At 39.5% G+C, this 14915-nt stretch overlaps 1 protein-coding gene across 9 annotated transcripts in view; it reads left to right on the top strand.

Moving 5' to 3' along the window:
- Thada (THADA armadillo repeat containing) overlaps positions 1 to 14915 on the top strand; it is a 321031-nt gene that overhangs the window by 216125 nt on the left and 89991 nt on the right. For all 9 annotated transcript variants that reach the window (XR_012439673.1, XM_074049587.1, XM_074049582.1 and 6 more), the window contains one exon: positions 5017 to 5132. Coding sequence is in view for 8 of the 9 variants with exons in the window: in XM_074049587.1 (XP_073905688.1) it covers positions 5017 to 5132 (116 nt within the window). In the remaining variant the exon portion in view is untranslated. The remainder of the gene's footprint in view (positions 1 to 5016; positions 5133 to 14915) is intronic.

Genomic DNA, 14915 nt, shown 5'->3' with positions numbered 1-14915 from the left:
TTAAGGCAACAAAGCTTTCTTCCCCCTCCCCAAGCCCTTAGACTACCTCTAACCCTTCTCTAAGGAACCTGCTATAGCTCGGGGTAACCATCTGTCCTCTGTCTGTCCCTGTGTGATTATTAATAAAGTTTTCTTTCATCTCAAAAGAATTCCTATTTTTCACCATTATTATCCAACTAAAGTAAACACATAGATGTTCCCAACTCACATTTCATTTAACTCCAGATTCATTAAATCCCCCTCCCTCATTGTCAGAGCTGTTGTGGGATTCTCTTATGATCTTGGTCATGAAAGATGCCCCTCATTCACCGGGGGCCCAAATTATGCATTTCTTTATTGATGCTCAACTCCATGTCTACAGCAGTTACCAAGCCCTATGTCTGCAGCTCCACAAGGTGTCTTAAATGTATCCTTTCCTCTTCATCCTACTGCTATGGTGTTTAGATGGAGTGGGGTAGGAGGAGTCACAAAGTCAGAGTCCTGCCTTAGCCAGGAAGATAAGTGAACTGAGGCGAAGAGTGTAAACTCATGACCCTCTCTGTCCATCCTTTGCATTCAAACTTTTGATAGAGATTGGGCTTAGTAAATATTTCATTTTCTTATTGGGTTTCCAAAAGTTAAAAGAAAAAAGCATATGAGCAGTGATGAATGGCATTGATTCTCCATCTTTGCAACCAAAGTACCAGGCAACAGTGGGGGACCAGAGAGTACACCTCTGATCTCAGGGCCAGATATGACTGGATCTTCTGACTTTTCAAAAGGATTTGGAAATGTTGATGATTTAGGGTGATAATTTTAAAACAATTCATAAATGTTGTTTTAAAAGTACTGCATGGGCCAAGTAAAGCCTGGGTAGACTCTCTTGACCTACAGGCTCTGATTTCAATACTCTCTACCTTATGTCTAGACTTCTCCTGTGGTCCTACACCTCCAACCTCATCTCTTGTGGCTTCTTTCTCCAAGTGACAGCTCCCATCCATGAATTTCTCTCTCTAAAGATGTCTCTACTACCACAGGACAGGGCCCATTCCATCAGTGTGCCTTTACGATCGTTTTAAGTCTAACCCCATCACCCTGTGCTCACTCTGGCTGTGCTTTTGTCAGGGGATTTTGCTGTTCCCTGAGTAGTACCTATATTTTTTAACTAGCAGGCTATTTTTAAGAATAATTTTAGATTTATAGAAATACTGAATTGGTAGTACAGAGAGTTCCCTTATATTCCTCCTCTATATGCACACTTTTCTTCTACTATTAATATCTTCACTGTGGTTCATTTGTTATAGTAAGGAACCAATATTAACCCATAATTATTAACTAAAGCCCATAGTTTATACTAATGTTCAAATACCAATATTTTAATACCCTTTAAGATCTTTTTTAAATTCAGTTTCCCCTGCTTTTCTACTTTTGCTTGATTCTGGCAAGATTCTTCTTAAGGCCAAAAGTAAGTATCAATCTTTCTGCAAAGCCTTCTCTGACTGCTTATTTTTGGAATGGGGCTGGAAGGAAGGGAATAGCAACACGGAAGAGAACCTACATTTTTAGCAGGGGTCTAGAGTGTGACAATGGCATATATATTCTTGTAAATCTCTCTACAATCACAAAAGATAAACATTATTATTCAGTAGCACCCCCATTCATGATTTCTATTTCCACAATTTCATTTGTCTACAATCAACTGCAGTCTTAAACTATTAAATGGAAAATTTCAGAAATAAATAATTCCTAGGTTTTTAATAACTTTTATTACAGTATATAATTATGTTATATTCTACTATTAGTTATATCTCTTATTGTGACTAATTTATAACTTACACTTTATCATAGGGAAAACATAGTATATATAAGGCTTGATACTATGTGCCATTTCAGGCAGCCACTGGGGGGTCTTGAAACATATGTCCCATAGATAAGCAGGGACTACTATTTGCTCCATTACCGTGGGGAAACAGAGATTAAATAAATTGCCAAAGCCCACAGCTAGTCATTGGTTTACATTCATATCTGTCTGGCTCTAAAGACAGTGTCCTTTCACACTTTACCATGTGGCTGAATTCTCACAACTAATCTAGCCTTGCCGCCTGCCGCCCCCATCAGATTAGGAGTCTGCTGGAGTGAGGAGCACAGTGTTTTTCAGCACTGTCTCTTCACTGTGAACATAGAAATTGGTAACTGAACTCAACCCACAGGAATGCGTCCTGAAGTAGTTGATATAGGAAGAGACACCAAATACCAGTGTCAGTTCCTTATAAATGCTCGTTGAGTTCCTACTGTGTTCCAGACTTGTGAGGGTGAGGTCAGGCACAGCAAGGTCAGTTATGGCAATGCAGTGGTACAGGTGATCCATCCTGTACCACAATGCCAAGGAAGCTGTGGATTTTCCACTTTTCTGGGACTGTTGTTTAAGCTGCAGGAGAATAGGGACTGTTTGGTCCTTGCAGCAGCCCCTAGGACTGTGCCTGGTAATAATAGCTGCTTCATAAATATTTGTTGACTGAATGTTTGAATACTGTTATACATTTGAGATATCTAAAGTGACACTAAACTTCTCAGAGTTCTATGTGTATTCAGTTAATTCTCCTCCTCCTGGAGTCTGGGGCCTTTGAACTATCTGTGCTTGGTTCAGGCTGTTTGCAAATTATATTAGACCTGGGTCCAACCATGTTCTTAGCCCACAAGTTCTTCTGGATCAGAACTTTAGGCAGGGGGAAAGGAGAGGAGTCACCTTGCCTCTGCCAACATTAACAGCTAATAGACTAATGACCCTTCCCGTGAGCTGCCTGGAGCACCTGACCCTAAGCGTGGATCATAGATCCAGAGGCCTGGCCTTATGCCTGGACCTCACACCAAAGGATTATCTCTTTTTTTTCTTTTCAACACTCTAAATGTCATGTGAGGGTGGTTGTGTATTCAAATAGTTTCATTAATTTTCTTACAGAAAAATATCTCAAAGAACTAATCTATTTCATAAATTTGTGTACAAACTTACTCTCCTCCCTCTTTCCTCTGTCTTCTCTCCACCCTTTCCTTCTCTGCTTCATTTTTCTTCTAATTCTCTGACTCCGTGCTTCATTTATAGTGTTCTGTGTCTTGAATTTGCTTTTTTCCATCAGGCTGTTCTAAGTGCACCTCTCTCTCCATTTGTCCCATGTAAACAGATCATTCTCCGTTCCTGGTGAATAACCAGGATCACAATTGTCTGGTTTGTGCCCCAGGTGACAGAATTGATGGACCTGTAGGCTGATTTTCATAAACCAGAGCTACCAAGCGTTTCAAAAACAGTCTTGTTTTTGCCAAGCAAGGTGAGCAAATACAGGACTAAGTTTAAACATCCATCAAGAGTTATTTTTGAAGTGATTGAAATAAGAAGCATTTGAAAATCTCACAGTTTTCTTTACAAGTAAATTACAAAATCATGTATTTTTCTGGTGTCTGCTGATTAATTATGATCCTGTGACACCATGAAAGCCCTGGTGGTTAGTTTTGTGCAGCTGTGGAGAAAAGAAAGCAAGGCCTAGTGATTTTGCCAGCTCTTTCAGGACAGTGGAATTGAGCCGAGGGAGATATTTTTCCCTCTGGTAGTCACCACATAGGAACAGAAGCCCCAGCCAGACCCAGTTCTGCAGACTCCATGCCAGGCAGTTTGGGTCTCTGCAGGGGTGTGGTGAAGGAGCAACATTTGATCTGTTGCTTCTGAAATAACAAATTCTCTTTTAGAGGAAGCTTTTCCCGTGTCCACATCAGGACTGTGCACATTCTCCTGTACAGTTATTTCTGTTTAGAAAAAAGAAGTACAAACACATATCAAAGTAATGGAAATTTATCTTGATTTAAACAGAAGGTGTTTGGCATGTATTTGTGAGTGGTAATTACAGATTTCTGTCCCAGGAAAACCTGCTGGCTTACCTATTTAAGGTCTGATGACTGAATCTATTTTATCTTGGCCTCTTACTTCTTCTAATTACACCCTTCTATACGCAACTCAGTTATTTCACTACTGTGAGCCCGGTCCCTTGTTGACAGGTGAGAAAGAGAAGAGAAGGCTGGAAAAAAAAAAAAAGAAAAGGTTGAATCTGGTTACATGGAAAGAATCATGCAGCTCAAGTGAAGGTGATAGTAGGGAAAGCAAGCAAATATTGTTAAAATAGACTTAAAAGTTCTTTTATGATGAGCTGTATTTTCCTTCCTCTACCCACATCTTTCCCTGATTTAGATGAGAGAAGAATCCTTCAAGACTTTAGGATTCCTGTGACATGTTTTTCTTCCTGGCATGAGTTACAGTCAAAGGGTCTCATTTGTCCCTCATTCTCCTTCATTCTCCTCACAGAGGGATTGCACATGTCAATGCTGAGTGTGGATCCAGCACACACATTCAAACTTGGCCTGCTAAACAGTGGCCATCCTAAACACAGGTGCTAGAGAAACAACAGAATCTGCTGTGGTCTGTTTAGTGCTGGTGGTACGTAATGCTGCCTCCACCCTTGACCTCTAACAGAAGGTCTGCTGAAAAATCTAAGCTACAAACATCACTACCCACTGTTTGCAAAGGCAAGCATTGATGTGTCTGCACCTTTAACCAACACTGTTCTGATGAATCCAGGTGTGCAATCCATTGTAGACTCTCAGACTATTTTTCCCTATACAAAGACTTTGACTTTAAAAGGCACATTTTTACTTTCATGTGAGACTGCTAACATAAAGGTGTTTGCATTTCTTTGCTGAAATCAATTTATAGATTGTTTCTAACTAATAAGCTCTTGTAGCAAATGAGTGGTTACAGAGTAGTCTCCAATTTTGAGAATTATGGGAGGGACCCAGAGCACAGATATAGACGGAAGCCAAAGGTTTCTCACCACTGTTATATCCTCCAGAACCTACATGTTTTTCTGCAGAGACCAGAGCCATATTGTACAGGTGTCTGTTTTCTTTGAAATATTTTGAGGAAAACTAAAAGAGAGAATCTGAGCACTTAAATACACTTTCACAACAGGATGTTACTTTTTCTTTTGGGTTTAGGTTTTTCATTTGTTACAAGCCTTCACAGACTACAAACACAGAACGAATTCAGACTTTCAACAGGAGCTGACTGACATCACTGTTTGTACCAAAGCCAAACTATGGCTGGCCAAGAGGTATGTTAAAACCCCACGTGAGCAAGGAGGTATCAGGGGTTAGCAATACATTGAAGAATTACTGTTTCCAGTTGTGGGTTTTTAAAAGTCATTGGCATGAGTGTTCTAAACTTACTGGAGTATTTATCCTTTTAGAACTTTGGGTTGTGGTAAAGAAAAAATACTCTCTTGACAATTTTTCTAAAACTGCTGAGTAACGGGGGCATGTAATAAGACTTTTTATCTGCACACCACTCAATGAGCTTTTATTAATACTGGCTTTGTGCTCCATGTCAGATATTATAACAATTACAGTAATTAACTCTGTGGTACAAACTCTTAGGTGCCATGACAGCTCAGAGATTAGAGATTGGCGTCCAGCTTGAGCAGGCACTGAGGGACAGATAGGGCGTGAATAGAAAGAGGAGCTAGAAGTTGCCCTTTTTTAGGTGGGTATTAGGGTAGCTTGAATAAAGACAGCAAACAAGAGTGAATACTTGTTTTTTTCATCCTTTTGATTGTTCATTCTGGAACTTAGAATATGAAAGTTGATAGAATAAAAAGAATTTTCCATTTAATGATTCATAGAGTATCCTCTGTAACATTGTATTAAAAAATCTGTGTTGAAGTCGCTAGTGCTGATAGGACAATGCCACTGCAAGGACCCACTGCATGTATTCTATATGTTTCAGCAGAGAAGGTCCAGAAGAGGCCCCTTTGCTATCTTACCACATCCCATGCCATAGTATGCTGCATCTGATTATTAGTTGGTGATTAGTTGGTTGTCTAATGTAGTGCCTCTCTTTAATTTGTAAAACATGTGCTTTTGTTATGCTTCCTATCTTACATGGCAAGTCAAGTCATGGGCAGTGTGAGGCCCACAAATGAGTTTAATTCAAAAATTAATTGTTGAGCAAAGGCTACATACCAGCTTTTATGTTGAGAGAGGTGGGAGTGCACAGATAGACAAGAACTAGTCTTGGCTTCCAGGAGCTGAGAAAGATGTATAAGCAGAAAATTTTCATTCCTTATGCTAAGTATAATAACAAGTGTATGTGATTCAGGAGGAGCCCAGAGGAGGCGATAGGGAGGGCTGACACTGAACCAGCCATCGAGATGATTAGAGCTGGGCACCATGGCTCACACCTGTAATTCTAGCGACTTAGGAGACTGGGATTAGAAGGACTGTCATTCCAGGCCAGCCCAGGCAAATAGTTCTTAAGACCCTATCTCCAAAATAACCAGAGCAAAAAGGACTGGAGGTGTGGGTCAAGTGGTAGAGTGCCTACTTTATGAGCACCTGCTTTGCAAGTGCAAAGCCCTGAGTTCTAGTGCCACCAAAGAGAGAGAGAGAGAGAGAGAGGAGTAGAGTTTTGCCAAATGACCAAGGCAGAGAGAATCTCAGACTTAGGTAATAGAATACATGGCAGTATAAAAGGCATGGTAAATTTGGAGAACTATAATAAAGGTAGCTCCCCATGTGGCACAGGAGAATGAGGAAATATGCAGAGGCCACAGTGAAAGCTCTTAAGGAAACCTTTTGATGAAGGGGAGCCAAGGGCCAACAGCCTGCCACATGGGGAGGCGGGTAGGGACAGTGTTCCCATGGCTGTTTCAGTGTTTTTAATTTTGGACAGGGATATCGAGGAGGAAATATAATGTCTGAAATGCCAATAAAGCAGAAATGCCAATAAAGTTATGGTTAGCCTCTCATTTATAATCTAATTTTTCTTTCTTCCATTTTATTTAGAAGGTAGGAGTTGTTGCTTAACCATAAACTCTTTCCCTAAACCTAGTACCATTCACCTTGGAAAGGCACTTAGCCTTTCCAAGACACATTTCCTGGGAGAACAGGAACTTAGTACTTCAAGCTTTTTACCAATGAACAGGTCAGGTCCTCCAGCTATTTCTGGGCATCAGGATGTCAGGGCTGTCCAGAAATCATCCTTTGAAAATCTGCTTCCATACAAGACTTCCTAAGAATCCTAACTCCAGTTCTTAAAGTGCTGAAGGAAGGAGTTTCTGCCCCTAAGCTTGCTGCTCCTTTGCGGGTTGGTAGAAAGTCATTACCCAACTGCTTTATGCGTCCTTCTTATTGGGTGGAATGGAGAAGATGGAATGACACACCAACCATTGATGGCTCTTCCTGTTGTATAGTCCCTGAAGATGGCTGGCAAAGCTGCCTCAGCCTCCTCTTCAACTGGAGAAGCCCTCCTGGCCTGTGCTCCCTATTATTCTATAATCAGACATTTCATCATCATCATCATCATCCCTGCCCCTTTCTCTGATTTTTCTCCCTGATTTCCAGCCCTAGAAAATACAGGCATAATTCACTGGGTTTCTATTTTTCCTTGCCCTGAGTCCTGAAAGCCACTTTTCTGTTTCTAGTACAGTCATTTCTCTATTATCTACATGTGAACTTTCCACTTGGTAGGTGGTCTGTGGATGGTTCCTAAACCAGGCTTCCTCTTGCTCCCCAGAATACTTTTGCAAGTATTAAATCAGGATGTGTCCAGAGTCTAGAAGAGTTTGGAAGGAAAACATGCTGCCAAAGCACAGTGCATTCCAAAGCTTTGTATCACTCTTTCTGTATTCTCCACATCATTGACAGCATAACCCTGAAGATCCTGAATAGGAAGTTATAAAACTGGGTATAAATGAGGAAGTCTCAGCCTGCCCCATGCCTGCCTTGTCCCTGAGGGTTTTTTGCTCTGGGAGGTGTTTGTATAGCAATTAACTCTATGCTCAGATGAACCTACTCAGGGTACTAGTGGTCCCCTCTCAAAACAGACCTGTCTTCACTTTCTCTTCCGCTTTTCCAGTGAAGATGTTACAGTGCAGAGTATTCCGGATTTGACTGCTGAAGAAACTTCTTTATGTCCCTGGTAATAAACTATGAAAAGTTAATGTTATAGCAAAAATAAAATGGTTTAAATTTTAGCGCCAACACCTTTTTCCTTCTATAATTTATTTGTTCATTAGGCTAAGTTCATCCAGTTGACTAAAAAATTTTAGTTCATCCAGTTGACAAAAATTTTAGTGGATGTATCATTTACTTGTCTTTTGGTTCCCAAAGAAGGTTTTTTAAAAAATTCATTGGAGCCATAGGATAACTAATTCAGTTTTTAAATTTTGACTCTGAAATTGGGGACTCATAAAGACTTTTGTCATATATTTGTGATTTATCTTTACAAGATTAATAAGGATTTATATGAGGTAGTTGAGCAATAGCCATGGATTTGTTGGGGAATTTTTGGTGATGAATAGCCAGCTGGCAACATGTAAAGGACTGGCCTTCATCTTAGAGGCTGCTTTTCATTCCAAGATGTCAAAGCCTTTATGGAAATCAGCTCATTACTCCTTCAAGTTCCTTCCTTTCCCCTTTTTCCTTCATCCCTCCCTCCCTCAGTTCAGTTCAGTGTCACTCTCGTCATGATGCTATGGCAGTTTATCAATTACCAAAAGAAAACTAAGCTGGCCCAGGCCAGGAATCACAGGAGAATAGGTGTGAGCCACTAACCTATGAAGGCTGGCGGGAAGCACCATGAAAAGAGGATCCAGCTAAGTTCCTGAGAGTAGCCCCGTCTATGCCCTTGGCATTTGCCGATTCCACCTCGGCTGACCCAAACCAATCAGAAGCCCTGCCTGAATAGGAATGGCTTTTAAAAGCCTTGTTGAGTAGGCCTAACAAGAGAAAAAGATTAACTTAGTTTGGTTAATCTTTGGTTGAAAGTTGGAATTATTATTATGTTTGGGCTTAATGTTTTTCAGAAATGAATTTGGTTATCTAGTGTCTTCATTCAGTTATAAAAAATAAAAAAGAGTACATGTGTATTGTGCATTCCTTTTAGTAAGTTTAGTGAACTAAATGTACTATTCAGACTAAACTGCAACAGATAATGTGATGACTAGAAAGAAACATGTTTCCTACTAAACCTTTTTCATTTTTTTCTTGATTGCCAGTGTAGGGTGTGCTAATCATAGAAAATTACTGTCATTAAAAACTTCATGGTACAGGTGCTATGGAAAATAGTATGGTAGTTTCTAAAAAAAAATTGAAAAGAATTACCATATAATCTTGCAATTCCACTTCTGGGCACATACCCATCAAAAAGACAAAAAATGAAAGCAGAGACTTCAAGAATATTTGTATAACCATGCTCATAGCAGCGTTATTCACAGTAGTTGAAACATAGAAACTACTCAAGTGTTCATTGATGAATAATGAGTAAATAAGAAAAATAAGGTATATACTTGTAATGACACATTATTCAGACTGTAAAAAGGAAGGAAATTCTTTTCCCCTGTCACATTGTGCATGCTAGGTAAGTGTTCCCTCACTGAGCTACATCTCCAGCCAGGAAGGGTAGTCTCACATGTGCTACAACATGGATCAGCTTTGAGAACATTATGCTAAATGATATAAGCCAGTCACAAAAAGAAAATACTGTCTCGCTCCACTTATAGAAGTACCTAAAGTAGTCACATTTCTAGAGACACGAAATAGAATGGTAGTTGCTGGAGAGAATAGGAGCTGCTGTTTAATGGGCCTGGAGTTTTAGCTTTACAAGATGAAAGGGGTCCTGGCATTAAGATGGTGAATTTTACAATTAAATTAAGTTTTAATGACAAATATTTAAAACAAAGAACTTTCTATACCCTGTCATTCCTTCAAGGTTATCAATGTTTTGACTGTTTGTGATAGCTTTGCCATCTGTGTATGTCTAAAAAATAAAATATTTTGCCTGTTTCCAAATTAAGAAAAAAAATCTTTAAAAACATTATTTGTTAAAGACAGCAAACTTTTTGTCACTTGTATACTCAGTCATTAAGTTTACCTAACCATTACTCCATTGCTGGCCACCAATTTGTTTCCCATTTTTTAGTGTCATAAATAATATTCCATTGAAAGTCTTTGTGCATATGTACGTGTGTGTGTATGTGTGTGTGTGTATGGGCAGGGGGATTTTGGATATGGCTCTTAGGTTTGATTTCCAGAGGTGGAATAAATTAGGAGATCAGTTTATTGGGAGAAAATGCTTAAAGGTCTTGATAATCACTGCCAGATTGTCTTCCAGAAGGGAAATTTCATTTCATCTTTCTACCAATGGTACATGGGAGATTAACTAAGTTTTTTTTTTTAATTAGAGTAAGGGAACTGTTGCTTTTTGAATGCCTGTTTTGTGCCAAGCTCTGTATGAGGGGATTGATATATATTATTCATGATCTCTTCTCAGAGCCCTCTTAGTGTAATATGAAAGTCAACTTTTCCTTAGAGACAAAAACCCTATGTATAAGACACCCAGTTTATTTTGGCCTGAGTTCATAGATAAGTCAAACAAGTATAGATATGTTTTCAACTTTTACTTCCTACACTGTACCACAGTAACTGTTGTGCATTAGCCTTTTATTATATCTGCTTAATAAGGTAACTTCCTTTGAGCTTTCCATGGGGTGTTTCCCAGGCCTGGGCATACTGTGCCTCTCAGCCTGAGGGGGCAAACTGACAGTATGTTCAGATCATATTGGTCAATGACATGTTTTGTGTTTTGGGGGGGGGGTTGGATTGTTGTTGTTTTTAATTACTTTCTAGCATTTAAAGATCTGGAAATTTCACAGTATATCAAGATTTCTATCTTTAAAAAAAAAAAGAAAAAACTAGAACATCTGGCGATACCAGGCCCATATTCCCACCTGGCCACAATGGGCCAGAGCTAAGTAGTGGTCATCTCTCTTGAAGGTGCCTGTTCTCCGCACTTCACCATATCCCTGCCTTGCCACTTACAAGTGACTCTGGGTGACATTTATTTGTAAAGTACCATGTTGGCTGATAGTAAGTGTTTACTCCAGGCAGTGGTTCCTGATGCTCAAGGCTGCAAGGTAGAATCACCTGGAGACATTTTTAAGCCTACCAATGCCATGCTCCATGCCGAGAATATCTGATTTAGATATTTTAAGTTATGTCCTTTGCCCTCAAAAGTACAGTTTAACCCTGATAACTCTGGTATGGTTGGTTGTTTTGGAAGCTCATAGCACTTTTTTTTTTTTTTTTTTTGAGGCAAGACTTACATAGAATAGACTGTACCTGGGTCACTTCATTCAATAACTGTTTTTTGAGCCCTGACATATGCCAAACTATATCAAACACTGCAACTGTTTATTTAAAAACCACTACTTCAGTGTAAAGAGGGCAACAAAACAGTCTTCTCTAGTAGACTTGTAGGCCTGGAATTTTAGATCAAGAAAGAACCATGAAGCTTATTATATAGTTCACGGCCTTATGCATAAGGAAAACTGCAGCCCACAGGTTGTCCATTTTTACTCAGCTGACCAAGATAAGACCCTATTTACAACTGCTGACATTTGTGAAGGAGGCTCAAGCCCCATCTCTTTATCAGGCTCTTTCTCCTGGACCACACTGCCTCCATCTGCCCACACACTGTTTCTGTGTCAGGGTTTTGAATGGCAATTTAAGTGTTGTCTCGAACATTGCTTCTCAGAGATATGCATGTGAATCATGTATGGATCTGATTAAAAATGATGACTTTCTCACAAAGTCTGAGGTAGGTCTTGAGATCCTGCATTTTTTTTTTTTTAAACCAGCTCCCAGTTCCATTGCTGCTGGTCCTGGGACACAGTACATACTTTAAGGTGCAAGGTCCAGAGAGCCAGGCACTCTGATCAGCCAAACCCCAATTAGAAATACTCCCACCTTCCTGCCCTTACGCTCAAAGGCTTGTGGCTGGGGCCTGGAACGTCAGGGGAGGACCTGAAGCTACTGAAGGCTTTAGCCCAGCATTCTCTCCCCACTCACCTAGGGTGACCTGCTCTGAGGGACTGCATAGCACCAAGTTTCCCATAGAAGTCCACATTCCCTGGTCTGAGTACCATCCTTGTGGCCTCAGTACTTGGGTAGGACCAATGCTTTGTTAGCCTGCAGTGAATATTTATCATTTTAAAAAATAACAGTCTGATACTCTGGTGGGAAAAACAGGCTCTCAAGAATACAAGAATCGGTGGTCTATGAACTGTCTGATCTATCCACTTCCTATATCGCTTCCCCATCCATGCTTCTTTTTTTTTTTTCCTGTAAACGTAATGTTTTTTGTTTTTTATTTTATTTTTTTATTCATATGTGCATACAAGGCTTGGGTCATTTCTCCCCCCTGCCCCCACTCCCTCCCTTACCACCCACTCTGCCCCTCCCTCTCCCCCCCTACCCCCTCAATACCCAGCAGAAACTATTTTGCCCTTATTTCTAATTTTGTTGTAGAGAGAGTATAAGCAATAACAGAAAGGAACAAGGGTTTTTGCTGGTTGAGATAAGGATAGCTATACAGGAAGTTGACTCACATTAATTTCCTGTGCATGTGTGTCACCTTCTAGGTTAGTTCTTTTTGATCTACCCTTTTCTCTAGTTCCTGGTCCCCTTTTCCTATTGGCCTCAGTTACTTTTAAAAGGTATCTGCTTTAGTTTCTCTGTGTTAAGGGCAACAAATGCTAGCTAATTTTTTTAGGTGTCTTACCTATCCTCATCCCTCCCTTGTGTGCTCTCGCAATCCCATTGTTGTGTTTGCCCTTGATATAATGTCCACATATGAGGGAGAACATACGATTTTTGGTCTTTTGGTCCAGGCTAACCTCACTCAGAATGATGTTCTCCAATTCCATACATTTACCAGCGAATGATAACATTTCGTTCTTCTTCATGGCTGCATAAAATTCCATTGTGTATACATACCACATTTTCTTAATCCATTTGTCAGTGGTGGGGCATCTTGGCTGTTTCCATAACTTGGCTATTGTGAATAGTGCCGCAATAAATATGGGTGTGCAGGTGCCTCTCGAGTAACCTGTGTTACAGTCTTTTGGGTATATCCCCAAGAGTGGTATTGCTGGATCAAATGGTAGATCAATGTTAAGCTTTTTAAGTAGCCTCCAATTTTTTTTCCAGAGTGGTTGTACTAGTTTACATTCCCACCAACAGTGTAAGAGGGTTCCTTTTCCCCTGCATCCTCGCCAACACCTGTTGTTGGTGGTGTTGCTAATGATGGCTATTCTAACAGGGATGAGGTGGAATCTTAGTGTGGTTTTAATTTGCATTTCCTTTATTGCTAGAGATGGTGAGCATTTTTTCATGTGTTTTTGGCCATTTGAATTTCTTGTTTTGAGAAAGTTCTGTTTAATTCACTTGCCCATTTCTTTATTGGTTCATTAGTTTTGGGAGAATTTAGTTTTTTAAGTTCCCTATATATTCTGGTTATCAGTCCTTTGTCTGATGTGTAGCTGGCAAATATTTTCTCCCACTCTGTGGGTGTTCTCTTCAGTTTAGAGGCCATTTCTTTTGATGAACAGAAGCTTTTTAGTTTTATGAGGTCCCATTTATCTATGCTATCTCTTAGTTGCTGTGCTGCTGGGGTTCCATTGAGAAAGTTTTTACCTATACCTACTAACTCCAGAGTATTTCCTACTCTTTCCTGTATCAACTTTAGAGTTTGTGGTCTGATATTTAGATCCTTGATCCATTTTGAGTTAATCTTGGTATAGGGTGATATACATGGATCTAGTTTCAGTTTTTTGCAGACTGCTAACCAGTTTTCCCAGCAGTTTTTGTTGAAGAGGCTGCTATTTCTCCATTGTATATTTTTAGCTCCTTTGTCAAAGACAAGTTGGTTATAGTTGTGTGGCTTCATATCTGGGTCCTCTGTTCTGTTCCACTGGTCTTCATGTCTGTTTTTGTGCCAGTACCATGCTGTTTTTATTGTTATTGCTTTGTAATATAGTTTGAAGTCAGGTATCGTGATACCTCTAGCCTTGTTCTTTTGACTGAGTATTGCCTTGGCTATTCGTGGCCTCTTGCGTTTCCATATAAATTTCACAGTAGATTTTTCAATGTCTTTAATGAATGTTATTGGAATTTTGATTGGAATTGCATTAAACATGTAGATTACTTTTGGGAGTATCGACATTTTTACTATGTTGATTCTACCAATCCATGAGCATGGGAGATCTCTCCACTTTCTATAGTCTTCCTCAGTCTCTTTCTTCAGAAGTTTATAGTTTTCCTTGTAGAGGTCATTCACATCTTTTGTTAAGTTTACACCTAGGTATTTGATTTTTTTTTGAGGCTATTGTAAATGGAATTGTTTTCATACATTCTTTTTCAGTTTGCTCATTGTTAGTGTATAGAAATGCTAATGATTTTCTATGTTGATTTTATATTCTGCTACCTTGCTATAGCTATTGATGGTGTCTAGGAGCTTTTGAGTAGAGTTTTTTGGGTCTTTAAGGTATAGGATCATGTCATATGCAAATAGGGATATTTTGACAGTTTCTTTACCTATTTGTATTCCTTTTATTCCTTCTTCTTGCCTAATTGCTCTGGCTAGGAATTCCAGTACTATGTTGAATAGGAGTGGAGATAGCGGGCATCCTTGTCTGGTTCCTAATTTTAGAGGGAATGGTTTCAGTTTTTCTCTGTTAAGTATAATGCTGGCTGTAGGTTTGTCATATATAGCTTTTATAATGTTGAGGTACTTTCCTTCTATTCCTAGTTTTCTTAGAGCTTTTATCATGAAATGGTGTTGGATCTTATCAAAGGCTTTTTCTGCCATCTGTTGAGATGATCAAGTGGTTTTTGTCTTTGCTTCTGTTAATGTGGTTTATTACGTTTATTGATTTTCGTATGTTGAACCACCCCTGCATCCCTGGGATGAAGCCTACTTGGTCGTAGTGAATAATCTTTTTGATGTGTTGTTGAATTTGGTTTGCCATTATTTTGTTGAGGATTTTTGCGTCAATATT

Source organism: Castor canadensis, chromosome 12, assembly GCF_047511655.1.
Source record: "Castor canadensis chromosome 12, mCasCan1.hap1v2, whole genome shotgun sequence".
NCBI lineage: Eukaryota > Metazoa > Chordata > Mammalia > Rodentia > Castoridae > Castor > Castor canadensis.
The sequence above is the reverse complement of the archived record's forward strand: the minus strand, read 5'-3'. Positions and strand labels throughout refer to the sequence as shown.